The sequence below is a fragment of the Taudactylus pleione genome, unplaced genomic scaffold (assembly GCF_031769625.1).
Source record: "Taudactylus pleione unplaced genomic scaffold, aTauple2 ptg000117l, whole genome shotgun sequence".
In the NCBI taxonomy this organism is placed as follows: Eukaryota; Metazoa; Chordata; class Amphibia; order Anura; family Myobatrachidae; genus Taudactylus; species Taudactylus pleione.
Genome location: NW_028284519.1, coordinates 5,913,589 through 5,933,937, shown reverse-complemented (window position 1 = coordinate 5,933,937; position 20,349 = coordinate 5,913,589). Strand labels below are relative to the sequence as shown.

General features: G+C 44.0%; 1 protein-coding gene across 4 annotated transcripts in view; it reads right to left on the bottom strand.

Moving 5' to 3' along the window:
- Positions 1 to 20,349, bottom strand: part of ZDHHC1 (zDHHC palmitoyltransferase 1) — a 44,451-nt gene that overhangs the window by 20,261 nt on the left and 3,841 nt on the right. For 3 of the 4 annotated variants that reach the window (XM_088471853.1, XM_088471857.1, XM_088471854.1), the window contains exons 2-6: positions 14,135 to 14,545; positions 13,591 to 13,809; positions 11,687 to 11,862; positions 9,707 to 9,808; positions 1,754 to 1,878 (exon numbers count right to left, since the gene is read on the bottom strand). In XM_088471853.1, coding sequence (XP_088327979.1) covers positions 1,754 to 1,878; positions 9,707 to 9,808; positions 11,687 to 11,862; positions 13,591 to 13,809 — 622 coding nt within the window. In that variant the 5' untranslated portion in view covers positions 14,135 to 14,545. The remainder of the gene's footprint in view (positions 1 to 1,753; positions 1,879 to 9,706; positions 9,809 to 11,686; positions 11,863 to 13,590; positions 13,810 to 14,134; positions 14,546 to 20,349) is intronic. The other variant, XM_088471855.1, reaches the window with a different exon arrangement.

Sequence of the window (20,349 nt, the reverse complement as noted above, 5' to 3'; positions counted from 1 at the left end):
ACTGCTCAGTCAGGGCCAAGAAATCTGCGCCAGGAGATGCAAGACCTGGCCTCGGCACGCCTATGTTTTGTAAGTCGGTCAGCTTTGCTGCCCGCTTAGGGGGCACTGTGGGGCAATCTCGCAAGACCTGTTCTGAACATGTGCAGAATGGGTCATGCGAATGCACAGTCCCCCTGCCATCGGAGAGATGTACATAAACCATTGGGTCTGAATCAGGCCATCAGCTCAAGATCATATTGAATAGATTGTCACCCACAGCTTGATTCTGGCACAATTTTTAATAAAAATAACAGTAAAAATATGTATGGTCACATGGTACCACTCCTGGTCAACGTAATTCTGCAATTTCATCAGTAAAGGTGCATACACGCGTAACGATTTTTTGAACGATTTGTCGTTAAGAACGTCGTTATCGTTCAATCTATCAAAAAATCGTTCAAGTTTCTGAGTTATAGCGATGAACTATAATCGTTCAAGCACGCTCCCTTTTGTAGTTTATCGTCCATTTCAGACTGTCCAACATAACGATTTTCATTAAGGGAAGGAACATTTGCCGTTCATCATTGTAAAAATCGTTCATTACACTTCAAAAAATCGTTCACTTTTTCAAGGGAAAATCTGACAGTAATCTGACAGAAAATCGTCGGTTACAAAATCGTTACGTGTTTATGCACCTTAAGGCAGCCAAGTTTACAGATGTCATTCCTCTAGAGAGGGGGCTTGGAAATTGAATGGTAAATGTCCTTTATATTACCATAATATAGTTAAATAAGTATAAAAACTCTAATTTTTTTTTCAGATAAAAACCATTTACAGGTCGAGTCTCCCATATCCAAATATTCCGAAATACGGAATATTTTTAGCATGACTGAGAAAGTGAAACCTTTGCTTTCTGATGGTTCAATGTACACAAACTTTGTTTAAGGCACAAAATTATTAAAATACAGTATACAATAACCTTCAGGCTGTGTATATAATGTGTATATGAAACAAATGAATTTCATGCATGCACACAAAAATTTTTTGATGGTAAAAATTATTAAAAATATTGTATAAAATGACCTGCAGGCTGTGTGGATAAGGGGTATATAGAACATAAATGCATTCTGTGTGTAGGTTTGGGTCCCATTCTCAAGATATCTCATTATGGTATGCAATTATTCCAAAATACGGAATATTCCGATATATTCCGATATACAAAATACCCCTGGTCCCAAGCATTTTGGATATGGGAGACTCAACCTGTATTTGTATAGGGAACTTATATTAAGCAGTACTTTAAAGAAAAGTCATTTGCATCAGTCATTGTCCCAGTGGAGCTTACAATCTATTTTCCCAGTCCCATGGATACACATACACACTAGGATTAAGTTACCAGTGTGTTTTTGGATTGTGGAAGGAACATGGAGAACCCAGGAGAAACTGCACGCAAGAACAGAGAGGACATGCAAACTCCACACATATAGTGCCTTGGTCAGAAATTGTACTCATGACTTTTGAGGCAGTAATGCTAACCAATAAATAAACTATGCCAAGCTGACATTACTTGCAAAAAATATGAGGGACATATTCAGTGACGCATAGACCGTTCAGTCTCTTCTAGTACATTATGTATCGCTGTAATACAGAGTAATTGAGCTATTCACATGTTTAATATTGATTTGACATTCTCCTTAAGTCAATCATCTTTGGTATTATGCAAAAAATGAAAAACGCTCCATACAAAGAAATATTGCAGGATATGAAAAATTACCTGTGAAATGTTGGTCTGTCCTTAACATTACTGGATCTATGAAGTATGCAGCGAACACGTATGATGAAATTGTACTCAGCAAAAGGGTGCCCAGGAATGCAGATATTAGACAGTTGAAAAACAGCCTAGAAAATGTAAAACGTAGGAGAACATTTACAATCTTTAAACCTTGGACTTAAAATGTGAAACACATGACAGTAGGTTTATTGTTTATAAGAGGTCTTCCATCGCTAAACAATGTTATCAGTGTAGATTGTTCTAATTGTCTGTGCAATGGGGCTAAAACAGCGTGCAATGCTGAATGCAGATTCCCAATTATCGGGAACCTGCACGTGTGCAGAACAGGTCCTCCGTGATCGCACGCAGCCGGTTCCATGCCTCTGCCTGATTGACATTTAAGGGGCGGATACGGGGTTGGCCGTCGTTCCCGGATACGGGGGCGTGGCTGCTTGCGTGCAGCTTTGCTATTCCGTCCAGTACTGAAGCAGCCCCAATGTCAGCAAGTCCTTTATATGTAATAATGTATAAGGGGGCAGCAATATTCAACTAATGCAATATTCCTTACAAAATTCAAAGGAGTATTCACCGATTTTTAAGGCTACACACACACAAATGAACACGGCAAGACTAATGCCAAGGACCATGGGCCTAATGTAATAGGGTGAGAGTTTAGAAAATGTGAGAGTTTAGCAGTAAATTGTCACATTGGTCGAGTTTTATCTTCAAAATGGGAGAACATCTGGATGAGAGTTTAAATCGTGGGAGTTTTTATAGTCTGAAAAACATGCAAATTTGCTCTGTTGCTTTGTTCTCGGACAAAGCAACAGTGAGTTTAAAAAGTGAGAGAAATCAGGATTTTGGTACTTACTGATAAATCCCTTTCTCCGATTCCACAGGAGACACTGGAGTTCAAGACAGTGGGGTATAGACGGTGGTAGAGTAGAGCCTAGCACTTTAAATAATTTAGAAGTGTGACTGGCTCCTCCCCCTCTATGCCCCATCAGCCCCAGTTTAAGAACTGAGCCCGAGAGGAGACGGAGGACAATAGGAAAATGAGAAGGAGAGGACCACAGAACGGAACAATACCGACTGAAGGAGAACATAGGAACTCACTGCAGGGAACACATGCAGTCACACAACCATATAACGAACCAAACAACACAGCAGGTACGCAGCGCTGGGCGGGCGTCCAGTGTCCCCTGTGGAATCGGAGAAAGGGATTTATCGGTAAGTACCAAAATCCTGATTTCTCCTTCATCCACTAGGGGACACTGGAGTTCAAGACAGTGGGGACGTCCCAAAGCCAACCTCCCGGGTAGGAAGCGCGGAGAACTCGCCAACCCTTTGGCAAACCCGAAAACCAGGAGCGCCAAGAACTGTAAGCCCAATGGAAAGGCAAGAGCTGAGGATCAAGTGTCGCAGAGGAGACAAGCAGAACTCCCTGCTAAACAGCGAAAGAATTCCACAACTTACAGCGTAATTCGAACGCAATAACGGCTAATGTAAGCTCAGCTGAAAACAGACCCAGGCCAAACTAGAGTCGAACATAGGAAGCTGTATAATTCGCAGACAGCAGCAACCCAGCACTGCTGGACAGAATTCATATAGATATACGTATATAATACCAATCTACAGATACAGAGCTGATCCTGTCCACAGACTCCTAATAAGGAGTATACAACGAGGCAAAAGTCAAGACCGAACAATCGCCGAGGCCCAAGTACTACCAGGTTGACAACCAGCGGAAGGGTTAAACCATAGAGGTTCTCAACAATGGAGATCCCGCTGGGTATGATGCTGAGGCGGCTGTGAAAGTATTGAAAACACAATTCCTTTCAGAGGGTCAGACCGCAGTACAACCACTCTGAAACAGAGGGATCAAACAGCAACTGAAACCCTGCAGCTATAATTCCCCATAGCAGACTACTGGCAGTGTGTCACTACCGCTTGGGGCGGGTCTCAAACTCGTGTATTGGGCGCCCCATATGGGGACTTTACGGCACACACCCTGTGCCGGCCTAAAAAGAAAACCATAGCAACAACCCCAAACAACAGACATGTCCATCATGATGGAAGTGCGTAGTCAGTACAAACTGCTGGTCCGAACATAGTATGAAAACAACTCGGATACCCTGGCAGTTAAAGAGCACGGATGCAACAGCCACCCAAGGAGAGCTACCAATATAGGGAAGCATCCCGTACAACAAGGCTAGGACAACCATAAAGGTACACATCAGGAACCTGTCAGTGTGATGAAAATATCCACAGATACTGAACAGGAATCAGGCTCCCTGCGCAGAACATAATGACTATCACACTTTAATGTAAAGATGTGCCATAGCCCATAGATGCGCTACAGTCCTTTATCACCCCAACAGAGTCTAGTAGAAGTGATAATTAAATATGGAATGCTTCACGAATTTGCGTGTCATCCTTGCGTTTCAATTTTTAGTATATGTGCTGCAGAAGCGAGCACTCTCAATGTTGGAACTATGCACCCACACGCCAGGAAAGCTCTAAGGTGTAGTAGAGCCAACTGATTACGAGAGCGGATGGCTGCTAGGACGGCAGCTAGGGTGCGGAAGGGAGACTTGTAATGTCAGGTTGCATGAAATAGGAGCATCTGCCGAGGCATTAGTGAGGTACCGCTTACCTGTGAGCAACCAGAAGCCCTCTAGACGAGATGTAGGTCACTAACCTTTTCCATCTCACAGCAACCCGTCACGTCAGGTATAGAGAGTAGTTCAGTGGGCTAAGAACCAATGCTCTACAGCACAGACTTCAGTCTGGCGATGTTGTCTGGGAAAATACTGTAGAAAACTAGCAAATTGTTAGGAGACAAGAAGGTTGTACAACAGGACTCTATAGCATGTAACAGTAGGGATGAGTATACATCTAGAGTTTATACATATACTCCAAATACAGTCTGCTAGTGTATCAGTACATTATCACTTATAATGGTGAAGTGCGTATCAGTTAACAGGCGGATTTAAGTAAGACCTTCAACAGGTCAAGATACACACAGAATATTAAATATTTGATGATGGATCCCCACCAGTGACCCTTGAAAGTTATAGTGTTCACAACGAGAGGGATTCAAAAGTGAACCCCAGGGCCAAGGATTTACCTGATACTCACCAATCTAATCAAGCCAGGCCTGACCCTGCCTTTTCGGCGGGTGGCCGTAGGCCTTCAGGGACAGGAGCAGTAACTGCAGTCTGTTGTCATTTAAACAATTAGGTCCTGAGGATGGAATAGAATCTGGATTCTCTATGTACTGATAGGAAGAGAACCTAGGGACACTTATAGCCTCATTTTATTGAGATAATATTGAGTACTGGAACCTATACTGATAAGGTACCTGTACATAGACATAGTGTGCATTAGGCTATAGTGATACCCCCAGTTAGGGTTAAAACAGGTTTTCCCATTATTAGGAAATATTCATACAAGGAATGTGAATATATATTATACATATACACACGCACACCTGGACAAACATAGTTGCATGAGAAGGCAATCTCTTTGAAAGGAAGAGTTAGTACCAACCAAGGAAGCTTACCTGTCAGACTCCTGCCCAGGAGATTAGCATATATACAGCATATCTGATGCATTCTTAGAGTGCCACAAGTTTGCTCCATTATATACATGTGTGGACATCATATATGGATATCGCCTACAGTTTCTGGTAATCCCAGGCAGCTTCCCATCCATGGACTTATAGGTAAACCTAATGATTGTGGAAGTATAGACACACCTACACAATTCCCAACATATTTTATTAATATACATATACATATATATACACATACACACATTACACATACCTACACATACACAGGCACCCATGTAAAGCGGAGTTATTGTACCAAACAACCGCATCAGGAGAGTCTAGCCTCCAATCGCAGGATGCTTCTTTTAAAATATGTAGGTATGAGACAAGACGGATAACAGATCCTCCTCTGCCCTTATGGTAAGGATAAGAAGCGATACATACATACATACATATATATATATATATATATATATATATATATACACATATACCAAGTACTAACCAGGCCTGACCCTGCTTAGCTTCCAAGATCAGACGAGATCGGGCGTGTTCAGGGTGGTGTGGCCGTAGGGTCCACGTACCCACACATATTTAACATGAGCAACAGTAAGAGCCAAGAACTGAGCAAAGACCTTGGTTGAGCCCAGGACAAAATTCATATGCATAAAATACAAATATCTACATACATGCGGCTTACCTCCACGCAGGGAGACTGCTCATGTGTCGTGTGTGGCCGTCAATCTGCTACGGCGTATGGGCCTGGATATTTGAACAGCGTGATGACCCAGATTGGTTTCGATCCTGGGACCCTTCTGTCACTGGAGTACTCGCCTTTTCGAGTGAGCCATTTGAGCTCCAGATGAACCCGCTTTTTTAAAGTGGGAATCAAGGAGACGACCTTAGTGCAATGAAAATTACTGCAGTATACTTGATGTATACAGGCCCATCTGACACAGACATAGATCAATCGGCAGATCATGTGGAGGGCAAGTGACATGGACACAGGCTCTGTATTAGGCTGCGGCATGTTCCTCCCTGAGCTAGTGTCAGGGGCCCGGACACTCACTCTATAATAGTGGCGGCGGGTCCCATGATATGTAGAGGTGCTGCTCTTCAATATGAGTACTGATTAATACTTAATCAAACAGTGCAGCCATTTTGATAGACAATTTTAAAATAGACATAACTATCCTCTAAACAGTAACCTCACAATGACGTAGGGCAGCAGTTAGGAGAGTTGTGGCTGACTGTTTTGCGGTGCTCTCCCCTCTACAAGATCATTGTGGAATCTGACCACCATATAGGAACTACCGAGATGAGTCGAGTTCAATATGGACCTTGTCGCTGCGTAACTCAGTAAGCAGGAAGACTGCTACACTGCGCTCAGTATGCATCAGCATAATCTATCTCAGCATTTACCAAACTAGGTTCTATCTAGATACTGCAGCTGCCCAGATATTCCAAGTACTGACCAGGCCTATTAAGGGTGGTGTAGTAACAGTTTCTTACACAGCACAGCGTATTCTAAGCGGAGTTATCCTAGCATGCGCAACCACATGAAGGTGGAGTGCACTCTCTATAACTGAACTTCCCGCGGTGCAGTCACTCCAGGGGCTCAGACCTCTCGCTGCTCTAGCAGGCACAGTCCACACTGCATTCGCCCTGCACTAAACTGCGTTTATGCAGGTAATATACTGTACCCAATGCTGCCCTTAAGAGGAAGCTGGATATAAAACTCTCCTTACTGGGAGATCTCATGAAGTGCGCAGCCCAAGGGGAGACTGTGTAGAATTAAGCGGCGCACTTCCGGGTGCAGCAATGGACTAAGCCCCGCCCCTACATCGCCGAGAACGGAGCCCCCCCGGCTAAAGCTGTTGACTCTTAGGGTCCTTACCTTTGGCTGCTCTGTAAGGAGCCGCAACCAGGGCCGCACCCCATGCCTCCTTACAGCGAGCCCAACTTCGGCAGCCCGCCTAACCTGAAGCCGGCAACTCCTTGAGAACGCCGCTGCTTAGGAGCTCTCCACTAGAACCGGAGATCGCTATATAGCAGCAGCGCTGTTTTACAGTGAAGCGCACAGAAGAGGGAGAGCCCGCCTACAGATGGCGCCGCTAGAATGCGTGACGCGCCCTAATAAGCTTCGCCCCCGCTCACTCCGGTATACTGACCGGGATTGTGTCTCTAGTTCGGGGAGAAGGTAGTGCGGCAGGCGCGGGGGGGTTGCAGCAACAGACCGCCTCTATTGCAGAGAGAGTTGTCTCACTGTAAATGACAGCTGCAGCAAGGCACCGCGCTGTCACAGATGCAGGATAGCGGTGTCCCTGCATGGAGAGTGCAGGGATGCTATTACAGTCCTTCTCATGAGGGAGATTTTGACTGGGAAGCGCGACTTTATGCGCGGTGGCTCCGCCCCCTTGTTAACCGGCATAAGGAAAATTTTCTATGCCGGGCATAGAACCGGGGACCTTCTAAAATAAGGACCCAGGCTGGTAGTTTGCTGAGCTCAGTAGTTCAGCTATATGGGGGCGGAGGGGCCGCAGATCTAGTCCCCCGCTAGTCAGGGGAGGAGATTATACTTACCACTGCTGGCATCAGGGCTGCGGCTAGGCATTCGGAAGCACGGACACAGCCTCTATATTAAGCTGTGGCGTGTCCTCCCTGAGCTACTGCCAGGGTGCCTGGGACTCCGACACGCACTCTTTTTTAGTGGTGGCGGGTCTCCTGATGCCTCCATGTAGCAGGCTGACAGACGCAGTTCTCTGTCAGCCTATCCTCAATGCTTTGTGAAAGCTATAAAATAAAATAAAGTGAAAATAAAGATAAAAATACTAAGTGTGGGCTGGAGCTCAGCCCTATGTGACCGGCTCTCTCGGGCACATTCTAAAAACTGGGGCTGATGGGGCATAGAGGGGGAGGAGCCAGTCACACTTCTAAATTATTTAAAGTGCCAGGCTCTACTCTACCACCGTCTATACCCAACTGTCTAGAACTCCAGTGTCCCCTAGTGGATGAAGGAGAAAAGGATTACATTTGGCCCCATGTGTGGAGAAAACATAGGACATTATAACCGATGATATAGTTCACTATTAAGTAAACTGATAAATGTCCTGAAACGTAACTTTCTTTGTTGCTGATATCATTTCCCCATGGCCGGGACATGTGCTCTGATAAGCAGCTGTCCCAGCGAATCCTAAAAACTGTACTTTAGCCGTTAATAGCAGCGGTGAAAGCTTACAGTGCCGTTATTTTACACTGCCTTGGTCACGCATGCACACTCTAAGAGCTGGAGGGATGTAAATGGATCCTTTTCAGGCACTGTGAGCTTTATTTATTATGAGAGAGTGAGCCAACGCCATGTGAAGATGGTGTAATCTGCGGGAATCATGCTCCAAAAACTGTGTTTTCAGAGTTTGATAAATAGCATAATTGTGACATTGCAGTGTGCTCTGATGCGGACAGTAACACAATTTAGTGGTGATCATAATGTAAATAGAAATGATAATAGCGCACCTTTAATGTTTTCAGCTGCTTCCTTACTTCTTATAAATAATAGGAAGTGAACAATATAGGTAATGGGGAAACGCTGTGTATTTAAAGTGAATTAGAGGGTGTGACGTATAATAGCAGGTCATAAAGTTGTTAAAAAATGATTGAAAATGTATATATGTGGTATATTTCATGCGTGTAAAAATGTGTGTGTGAGGCATTGGGTAATGAGTGAAATAGCAGTCATCAAAATATGAAAAAATAAATAAAAGTGTTATTGTATTTCTGATGTCTGCCATCTCACTCATTACCCAATGTCTCACACACATCTTTTTACATGCATGAAATATACCACATATATACATTCTTTCAATCAGTTTTTCATTCATTTTACGACATATTTAGTGGTAATGATTTCAAATCTGCGGTTTCCACGGCATAACCTGGGTTGGAGGGTTTGATAAATAGGCCCAATATAATAATCCTTTTATCTCCATGTGGATCCCTCCTGTCACTCTTATAGCGAGAAGTGGGCATGGCATTCCTGAGGGTATGTGCAGGACTGAATATATGACAGAGAGAGCAGTGAAAGTGGTGGCAGACCAAATCACTCATTTTGTTCAGACCCATAGCATATAACTATGCCTAGTCTATAGATCCCTGGATACTAATTACATATTAACAAATCTTTTTTTATTTATTTATTACAGGATTTTGCAGTTTAGAGAAGCAAAACTGTCCCTGGAATGAAACGACTGAAATGGTTACAACGGTATATTGATATGTCCTCCACAATGACTATTCTAATTCCCCACATATACTGGAGTACCAGGCTGCTCATCATGGAAATGTCTACATAATATGGTCATATTTGATGGGTCGTTTCCTTATAACAATTTCTTGGACCTTACCAGTAGTTTTTGCCTCCCACACAATTATTGAGCCATTTGCAGTGGTGATCAAAATCACTGACACATTTATTGCATAAACTGCAGTGCTTGGATTTGGCGCCCCTGTGAAGACAGGAAAGTAATATGTTTAGCATCTATACTGTACAAGTGCCAGTGATGATGTAAATACATTAACAAATAATCCATGCATATGAAAATGAGCCAACATTGAAAAAGGGAACACATGACACAATTCTTATCACCTGAACTTAGACCTGAATGTAAACAGTAAAACAGTGTTCATTCTAGCACCCTGCGCCTGTCACAATACATGCAGTTCCTCTTTCCTGACTGTGGTGTTGCTCTCTGCTCTGGTGCTTCTAACTGAGATACAGGGCAAAGTGTGCTAGAAGCACCAGAGCAGAGAACAACGCCCCAGGCAGGGAAGAGGAACCGCATGAGTTGTGACAGGTGCAGGGTGCTAGAATGAACACTAGTAATATCTTTTCTATTGGCCTTTATGAAATGTTCACAATGCACTGTCACATGTGACATTATCCAATGTAGCTTCCACCCTCTTTTCTAGCTTGTTACAGCAGCTTCTGACTGCTGAAAGATTTTTAGCTATGAAATAAATAATTCATTGGCTTTAAAAAGTATTAAATCCAATTTTATTTTGATTAACAATTTTTTTTATGGTCTCCAACCTAAAGATCTGCCCTTCACCCATGTTCCTCTTTGTAATTAGCTGTATAAATGAGCGAGTTACCAGCCTCCAAAGCAGACTTTTCTTCAGGGAAGGACTAATCCAGCTTGAAGAGGACAATGATGCAAGAAAGGGTTGTCTGACATGACTATGCACTGCCAGCTATTACACCTTTTCATACAGACAGCAGAACTGATGCATTCTTAAATACACCATGCCTGCTGGTACTGCTGGTACTCTAAAACCCTACTAGGATCTAAGTTTATGTTCTAGATTAAGTGGTGGAGCCATAAGTAAATCCTCTGTGTGGCTAAATTGTAGTTACAATGACTGAATTGTATTCCCCAATGATCCCATTGTGAGATTACTGGGTTTAACCTGTGTGTCAGGATACCCCTAATACCCAGCACCACTAGAACACATGGCAGTGACGCAGCAAAGAATACCAGCTATACTATGGTTATGCTAGCTCTACATCAGGTTATATTAGATCATTTATTAAACTTATCCAAACACAGAACAGATCTAATGCTTTCCTCTTAGAACAATCTCTTCTTGTAAACATAAAAATACCATTCTGCATGAATGAGGTTTGTAGACAATTTGAGTACACTACAAATATTCTATATTCCTATATCCAGGAGAAAAAGCAGGGCCAATCTGGATTACATTTCTGGCTTTGCCTCTAATTGCTTTGTTATTTCTCAATATTCTATATATGAATGTTTATTTCTTTAATGGTATAGATATACAGTGCAAATCCAGCTGGCAAGCTGCTGACTCCTCACCAAGCTGACAAACAAGAAAGGGCATCATTTTAACTTGCTTATGCTTTTATCAACGGCTAACACAGTACAACATTCTGCTGCTGGACAGCAGCAAATGACTTATTAAGGAATAAATCATTGTAATTATATACTGTGTGTACTGGATTGGATAGCGCTAGTCTTTATTTTTTCATAAGTATCATCAAAAGCTTACAAATCCAGTGCCTATGTGAGGTTTCCGCAGGGTATTCCTGACAGAGAGACACATAGGTTGGAGGAAACCAACCTACAAACCCTGGTCCTATAACCCTACACCTACAGGTACCTTGTTTGAACTAGTCTTACACAGAATGATGATGTAATGTGGATTAGAGGAATGTTGGCCCCTTCCAGTACTGGACACAAGTTAGGCGTGCCGTGTGCCCCTGCTCAGGTACAAGCGATTAAACTAATGATTGCACTTTGCATATGACAAGCTCCATCTGTAGGACTGTAGCACAGAAACAGACCACAATAGCCCCTACTTACACATCCACCTCACAGATGTAACAATGCATGTTTTCAATGACATGAGCATGCTTGTTCCTATCGAACACAGGAAGTGGGCCAGGGGAGTTCTTGGCACGTACATTCTCATCTGCTGGATCAATGGTTACAGCCAAAAAATGGACAATACAATGTAGAGTAAACAGCACTCCCATACACTGCATAAAGGTGACTAAGGAACAATAATACAATTAGACACGGCATTGATAGATAGAAAATATGTACCACCCAATTACTGGAAGCACCAGGCATGTAAATCATTGGATCAGGGCCTGACTCAGAGATGGGCACTAATGCTGCCAATTTAAATGTAGCGTCTGCTCGATAATATACCATCGTCACAGTTGCTGGGATCTGTATTGAGGCGCCCACCCGTGGCTTCACAAGTGCAAGCGACTGCGAACAGAGACGCAGCTCGGCCACAGATCAGTCGATTATCAGGCTTCTGAGTAACCCTATGGTTATTTCAGAATGGTCGTGGGCACGGAGATGCCGGAAACCATTTTCACAGAGTATGGGATCGCAGTTGCAGACAGACACACGACATGCCTGCGTTTGAGTCACCACCTCCCCGTTGCTGCCCCCAAACGATCCCTTCCTGTAAATAAATCCCTACTGCAAGCGACATCGGAAATGACAGGACGCAGACGACTAATAATCGCTAAGTGCGTAAACATCAGCATGAAACCCATCATGTAAATCCACTGTAAATTACTTATTCTTTTTTTTTCTTGCTCTAAGGTTTACATTGAATTTGGGCTTCCTCTTATTGTCACCAGAAACTAAAGAAAAGGAAAAGAAAGTGTCACTACTGTGCCTGTCTACATCATAAAATACAACTACAAGCACACATGGGGATACAGAATATACATGAAGAGAAGGCCTGCAGCCCTGCACTCAGATGCAGCTTTTTACAATCTACTGTTATGCACTGTATAAATGGATGTTTCTTATTTGTGTAATATTATAGGCCTGATTCAGAGATGTACGCTATTGCAGCTGCCATATTTTCAGCTGAGAATATGCTTCACAGCTGTCTGCAACTGCACATACGCAGCATCGGACGCAGAACAGGCAAGCATCGGCTCTGAGTCTATGGTCACTACTCAGAATGGCTGCCGAAACTGAGATGCCAGAGCCATGTTTCCTGTGTATGAGATCGCAGCTGCAGGGTGTGTCACGCCCCCGATACAGACACGTCTGTGCTTTTAGCTGACACTCCCCGTTGCCTCACCAAATGCTCTCTGCCTGTAGATTACATTGCGAATAAAGGCTCACAGCGTGTGAATATGGTAATGTACCTCAACGCATGCGCAGTGCGGCTCAGACGCATGCGAAGAGAAAAAAATAGCATTGCGTACAGCTCTGAATCAGGCCCTAGGCACATAAGTTGTTTTTTACCGGGTGTCCAATCAGCTGCTATAAAAGTCTAGTTTCCCTTCAATACACCAGCTAAAGCTGGGTACACACTTAGCAAAGTCGCGTACGGCGGGACGCCAGCATCGGCAAATGCATACACACTTGCTGATGCCAGGAGCGACAGCGGAGGCCATAAGGCTGCCGCTGACGATATCGCCCGTCGGACCTGCATGCTGGTCCGACGGGCGATGTCGCTGACAACGCATGGAAGCGACATAGCGGGTACACAGTGTCCAATGTGCCCGATCCGTTGGATCGGATGACATATCATCTAGTGTGTACCCAGCATTAGTCTTTTACTTCAGGCAATGTTCTTTATCTTCATTCTTCATTAAAATACATAATATATAACATTCAGTGGAACTTTTTTTCTCTTCATCTAAGGTTTGTAAAGCTACTTTACATATTCTGTTGTTTGGCATTACATCTAGTCATGAACTGCAGCAGTATCTGTATTAGAAGGATACAATGTAACCAGCAGCTACCCAGTGCCCAGGTAAGAGAGGCACGAGGATACCGAAACCAATGATTGTGAACAGAAGATATGTGATCCAGGCCACAAACTGCAATGGGTGCGGAGGCCAACTCCAGCCATTCCTCCGAGAACGTTGAGTGGGCTCTGTGACATTGTCCTCACCCTCCTTCTCGGGCACAGTCTTACCAGACGGCTTCCTGCAGATGGTCATCTAGAGAAAGGTTGTGGATATTGTTATTTTTGCATATTTAGCAATGCCTAGAAGTTCACTAGCTAAGCCTTATCATGATCAACCCAAATAATCTCTTTGGATCTAGACTTCTAGAGCAATCTTATATTCCATAACCATTGGCATACATGACATGTGTAAGCGTGGCTGTATAAAGTCAACTAGAACTTTTTTTATGGGACATTTTGAAAATAAAAAACACCAGTCAAAAGTTTAAAGTCATTAAACTCATTTTGAAACAAGCCCAAATGGTGCCAATGACTGTTGTCTGAAAAACATACAAAGCAAGCTATTCACTAACACTCACCAGAATGTGATTGGCCAGTTAGGCCCGTTGTTTGAAACTCTTGATCTGAAGATCAGTTACTGATACTTTTTCCAGAACTGAGTGTTTTGGCACACAAGCATCGGGTTTTATCTGAGTATAAAGGTGCATGAAGACTAAACCCAATAACACATTATGGTGTTAATTTCAAATCTGTCTTATTGTAGCAGGTTCAATAACCCATGGGATTTGAAGTGGTTGGTGCAGTGACAGTCAAATGGTAGCAGAAGAGAAAAGTCCACTCTGGACAAACTTCCATTCTCAATTCACGGTAGATCTTCCACAGTGTCTCATGCACACTTTGGCCCAGCCTACGAACAGCGAGGAGTCTTCAACAAGTCTCATGTCCAGTTGCAGCTGCTGAAATGTAATGATCAGGAACCTTTAAAAATCCTACAGAAATATATAACAATTATCAGAAGGGAATTCTACAGACCCGTTGAGTGTAGTGCTCAAAATGTTAAAACCATTTCCAAAATGCAAAGTTATCACAAGGGGCTATTCTTAAATAGAAGCATATAATATAGAGCAGTGCTGGCTTCCCATGAACCATCCAAAGATACAGTATACAGCAGTAATTCCCAAACTCTCTTGAATCACGGCACCATATAGTAGCAGCATTTTTTCCTTAGTCCAAGAGTTTCTTATAGAGAAATTCAGCAAAAATTATAATAATAAGTAAATTGTGTTTACTTGTCACCCTTATGTGGTGGAGAATTGCGCTTCACTGTGTCCACATATTTTTTGATTGGCATCCACCAGCACTGGTTTTGCCTATCACAAAATAAATAATTTAATTTGGTCCTGGACCACCAACCCGTGGCACCCCTAAAAGTGCCCTACGGCACCCAGCTGGGAATTACTGGTACAGTATACAGTATATCTACTAATCCCTGTCGCCAGGTCGCCCAGGATTTTAGTCCTGGCCACTAGATTTTACAAATAAACAATACTAAAAAAGCGAACTGTAAAAAAAAAAAAAAAAAGGCAGACGGGGCATGCATGTCACTGGAGGAGGAGTGTGTACCAGCCACATTCACTGAAGGTGCCCACACACATAGCGACATTTTAAACGATTTGGCCGATTTCGACGAATTGTGACGACGAATCGGGTAAAAAAAAGTACAAATCGTGAGTTTATACTCACGAGCATGACGCCGATGCGCGTCCCCGCTCGTCGTACATCGCATCTTCTAATCTGCCGTGCTGTAGGGCAGATTAGGCAATCTGGGATACAATGCATTGGCTGCAAGATAGATCTTTAGTCAGATTGGACATTTTTAACTCCAAATCGTGATCACGACGGCAAGGGAGCTCCCGTGAAAGTTCATGAGGAAATTGGCCATAAAATTGTATCGTGAGGACATCGGTATGTGTGTGGGCACCTTGAGGCTCCACCTCCTCCCTCCTGCAAGTGTGTGTGTGTGTGTGGTGAAGGAGAAGCTGCCCCAGCCTCCCAGCGGCGTCCACAGCATGTAAGGGGGCACGAACAGACTGACTGAGTCATGGGCCAAGCCACTGCGCTGTCACTGTCCGCCAGAGGAGACTGAGCCTGCCTGGCCTGACGGAGTTGCTGCAGGATTACATGACAGAGGTCTTTTGCCAAAGGCCTCAGGATCTGAAGAAGTTTGCTGGCTGCAAAATGGTGTTGGGGCTGCCTCGGACTCATGCCTGCGGGACCAACTTGACAGGGAGCCCATGCAGATCGAGTCCAACAGGGAGGAGGAGGACAAGGACTCTAGCTTTGAAAGTAAGTGGCTGATACCCCTCCTAGCTCCCAAAGCGTGGGAAGATAAACCTGCAATCCTGTACTGGGGCTCCTACAGTGCATGCTGGTACTTGTAGTTCCCCTACAAGTTTCCTCAGCCTGTAGCATTGACTTAACTGTCCGGGAAAGTCTCTATGGTAGTATGGGGGAGCCTTCCATTAACTCCACTGCAGTGTTGCAGCTTTTTTTTTTTTGGGGGGGGGGGGGCAATAACTGCCCTTCCAACTGTACAGTATATGCGCTGGTCACCAAAGCCTGCCCCTCGCCGACAATGGTCTGGCTCCTAAACTTTTTAGCTGGCTCCTGAATTTTACTAAAATTTGTCAAACCTTGTACTAATGTAATAATAGTGGTAGTAGTATTAATATTAGAATTTAAAAAAATTGAGTTGTGTGACACTAATGTTTCCTTTTATTCAAATAGGTAAAAAAATATACAGTATATGCTCCTTAACCCCTTCTCTGCTGAGGATTTCCTCAGTCCTGTATTGAGCTCATGTTTGACATTTGTTCTGGTCATATTCAAATACCAATATTGCTATTTTATTCATGCAGTAACTAGACAATTTATACCATATATATATTTTTTTAAATATTGCATATTCAGAAAATACCATTAGTCTTTTTGCTCAGTAAGTATTGCATGAAAGTGTGTGAAAAGGGTTTTTTTTTTTAAATAAACACCACAAAGAAATACTGTACTTTGTGATTCTTGCTTCAGCATTAATCCACCTTTCCAAAATTGCAAACAGCAAGCCTCTGTAGGTTTTCACAACAAAATCTTGGAAATGATCAGGCATTTTTTTTTGTTGTTGTCTGCCGGTGAGGGGGTCGTGACGCAACCCCCGTCCAGCGGGACCGCGGTGATGGTTGTTCAGTGTGTATGAACAACCATCATCTGCGGATATATCTTTCTGGTGTGTACCTACCTTAAGGCGCCTCATCATTTGAAAGAACAGACTAACCTATTGCAAATGTAGGCTCTTTGGCACGTGTACAGGTGCAATCATGGGGGCGATAGGCAGGGGCGTCTTATGAGAGGAGGGGGCCCATGTGCACTCACCGTGCGGGGCCCCCTCCTCTCTCCCTGGTGGCTGGCAGCCGACTGCTGCGGATGACCAGCAACCGGAGCCTTAGTAGACTCTGGGCATTAGAGCGTGCCCGGAGTCTACTGCGCATGCACAGAACGCCGGTAAAGGGCCGCAGCGGCCATTTTCCGGTCTCCTGAGCAGCGATGAGACCCGACGCGGGACCACGGACAGGTACGTTTTTTAAAAAAAAATGGGTGCAGTGTGTGCACTGCGGGGCCCCCCTAGACCCGGGGGCCCGTGTGCCCCACACACACTGTACCCATTATAGATACGCCACTATCGATAGGGCATGTAAGGAACAACTATCCATTTACAGAATATGGGTACGTTATGTTTTCTGTCGTGCAGGGTAATATTATCTGGTGATCATAGTTGATCACCAGACAATACTATGGGGCCACATAATTTGAGTGAGGTGTACCCCCACTTTCAAAAGCTGGAGCCCTTTAATTTATGCAAGCCAGGATAGCTTCCATAAATCAGGAGCACCCAAATATGAAAGTGAGGGTACCCCTCTTTCAAAAAAAAAAAGAGTATGTCCCCATCTTACTAGGTACAATTAGGGCAGAGATATAGAGACTTAGGGGCATATTCAATACGGGACTTTTCGCTGTCATCGCTGGTTTTCCATGCGGAAAAGTATCGCGTGCGCCCCTGCTTACCCCCGTATTTAAATAGAAATCAGCGAAAACGGCACCCGGCGAATTCGGGCATGGCGAAAAGTACTGTCAAAAATGGGGAAAACACTCTATACCCCCAGGAAAGCTGCACTAACATAGGCGATCACTATAGGGGTGTTCTAGTACCCCTAATAAAAAGGTAATCTGTTTTTTTTTTTCTCCCAACAGCTTGCTATTAGCGTCTTTGCATAAGTGGTGAAGAATGGCATTAAGCAATATTTTTTCATCAAAATAACTAGTTCCAGCAAATTTGGGGTACATGAAAATGGGTGCTTGCATATTTTAAAGTTGCTAAACTGAAGTTTAAAAACAAATGGAAAAAAAACACCTGCCACAACCACCAGCACAAAAAATTATCGTGGCCAACTGGATTCCCCCCTAAGCTGCAGTTGTTTGAAATGATGTGTGTGAAAGTGTTGATACTGTAGAGCAGTGATTTTCAACCTTTTTCAACTCGTGACACACAAAACAAGATTTTTAAATTTTTAATGCAGACCATCAGTCCCTCACGGGAAAAAAAACACACAAATTGGCCCCCATGGGGAAAAAAACCACACAAATTGGCCCCCATGGGAAAAAAAAACACACACAAATTGTCCCCCATGGGAAAAAAAAATACACAAATTGGCCCCCATGGGAAAAAAACACACAAATTGGCCCTCCACAGGAAAAAGAAAAGACATTGGCTCCCACAGAAAAACAAACACACACATTGCCCCCACAGAAAAAAATATAAAACAAAATGGTCCATACAGAGAGAAAACAAACACACATATTGGCCCCAACAGTAAACAAACAATCACATTGCTCCCTACAAAAAAAATTACAAAAACAGTTGAGAAGGCTCACTGTCGTCCCCGTCCTGTCCCTCATCGGCTGGGGTAGCTCAGTCACACTCAGTGGCAGAGCACACAGGGCCTGATTCAGACCAGCTCGCAAGCGGGTCGATGGTGCACGTGTGCGAGCCCCGGAACGAGCGCAAAAAGCACTCGCTCCGGCGCTCGCATCCAAAAGGGGCGGCTGTCGATGTTGATCGACAGCTCGCCCCGTTTGGAAGGCAGGGAGGGGGAGTGGTTGGGCAAACGGAGGCGTTCCTGCAGGAACGCCTGCCGTTGTGGGCGGCCCTACTGACATCACTCGTGATGTCAGTAGGTGGACTTCCTGCTCTATTAGAGCAGGAAGTCCACTGGGACTTGCGGCCACGTGACCCTACCGCAAGGGTCTCGTCGCAAGCCTGATGGTTGCGATGGTCATCACCTGGCCGCTCGCATAAGCTGTGGGTGGTAACCCACAGCTATGCGAGCGGCAAAGAGGCCGCAACTAAAAAGACAAGCGCCCGCCCTGATTCAGAGCGAGCGCTCGCTTTTTGTGAGCGCCTCTGAATCTGGCCCACATGCAGAGCTGGGAGCAGTGTGCAGGCTGGCATGTGCAGGGATCTGGAACAGCTTTACATTAGGTAATTTACCGGGTCTCTCTTTTGAGTTTCACTATGTCACTCTACAGTAAAGACAAGATGGTCCCTGCACATGCTCAGTTGTGTTCACAGTGGCCATCGTGAGACAGGGCATGAAGTCTTCCTGGAGAGACAGGAAGACTTGAGTCTACACAGTAGCAGGGAGAACAAAATAACACCTTATCTGTGCTACTGCTCATGTTAGATCTGCATAAAAGTGCTCTGCCAGAGTCTATGTAATCATGAGTGCTCAGTCTGTCCCCACCTGGCTACTTCATAATTAGAGATGTGTGGTTCGTTTCTCCAGAAATTCAAATTCACCTACATTTTGTGAATCCGGATAAATCCGAGGTGCGGTTCTGATATCCCAGTGGTTCTGAATTCGTATTTCAAATCTGAATTCCTGGTTTGGATTGCGATTACATGCAAAAAACTACTTTTTTTTAAAAATTATATTGCATTTTCAAATTACCATTACATAGGCGTACTTTTTTTTTTTTTTTTTTTTTTAAATCCAGATCCAAAACCAAAACCCTTGAGGTTGAGGGTGGTTTTGCAAAACCAAAACATGAAGCTGAATCGAGATCCAAAGCCAAATCCAAACCACAGGGGTCAGAGCACATCACTATTCATAATGCCACCCTGCTGTAAACACTACAAAAGTTGTTGCACCTGAACATACCTTTCCTACATAATTGCCTGTCTAGGCTGGTGATTGGACAAACCCCTTCCCAAATAGCCTAGGCAGCTGCCGTCAGAGGAATCCCTTGATATGCAGGGATGCGTTCGGCATCCTGGTGGTCGGGATGCCGACGCTTACATTAACGGAGCCGCAATACAGACGCCAGTCATAAATCCGGCGCCAGCATCCCAACCGCCGGGAGTGCCGGGGAGAGTTCAAAGGAAATCGCTCATGATATCGCATCGTAAGCACATCATTTAGTGTGTATGCACCTTAAGAATTAAACTATATAATTAAACAATCACTAAACATCAATATAATATCAATACTACTACCTATTGTTATTATTTCATTAGTATATACTGCATATCTCAGGGCTGTTCTTTACTCCTTTCTTCTTGAATGGAGCTGGCTTCCTCTCCTCCATTCCAAATTCTAATCAATACTAGGCAATGCGGCGGGAATTCTGTGTCAGCAGTACGCTGGTAACCTTTCTCTGGTACCTCATTAATTAGGAATCTGTA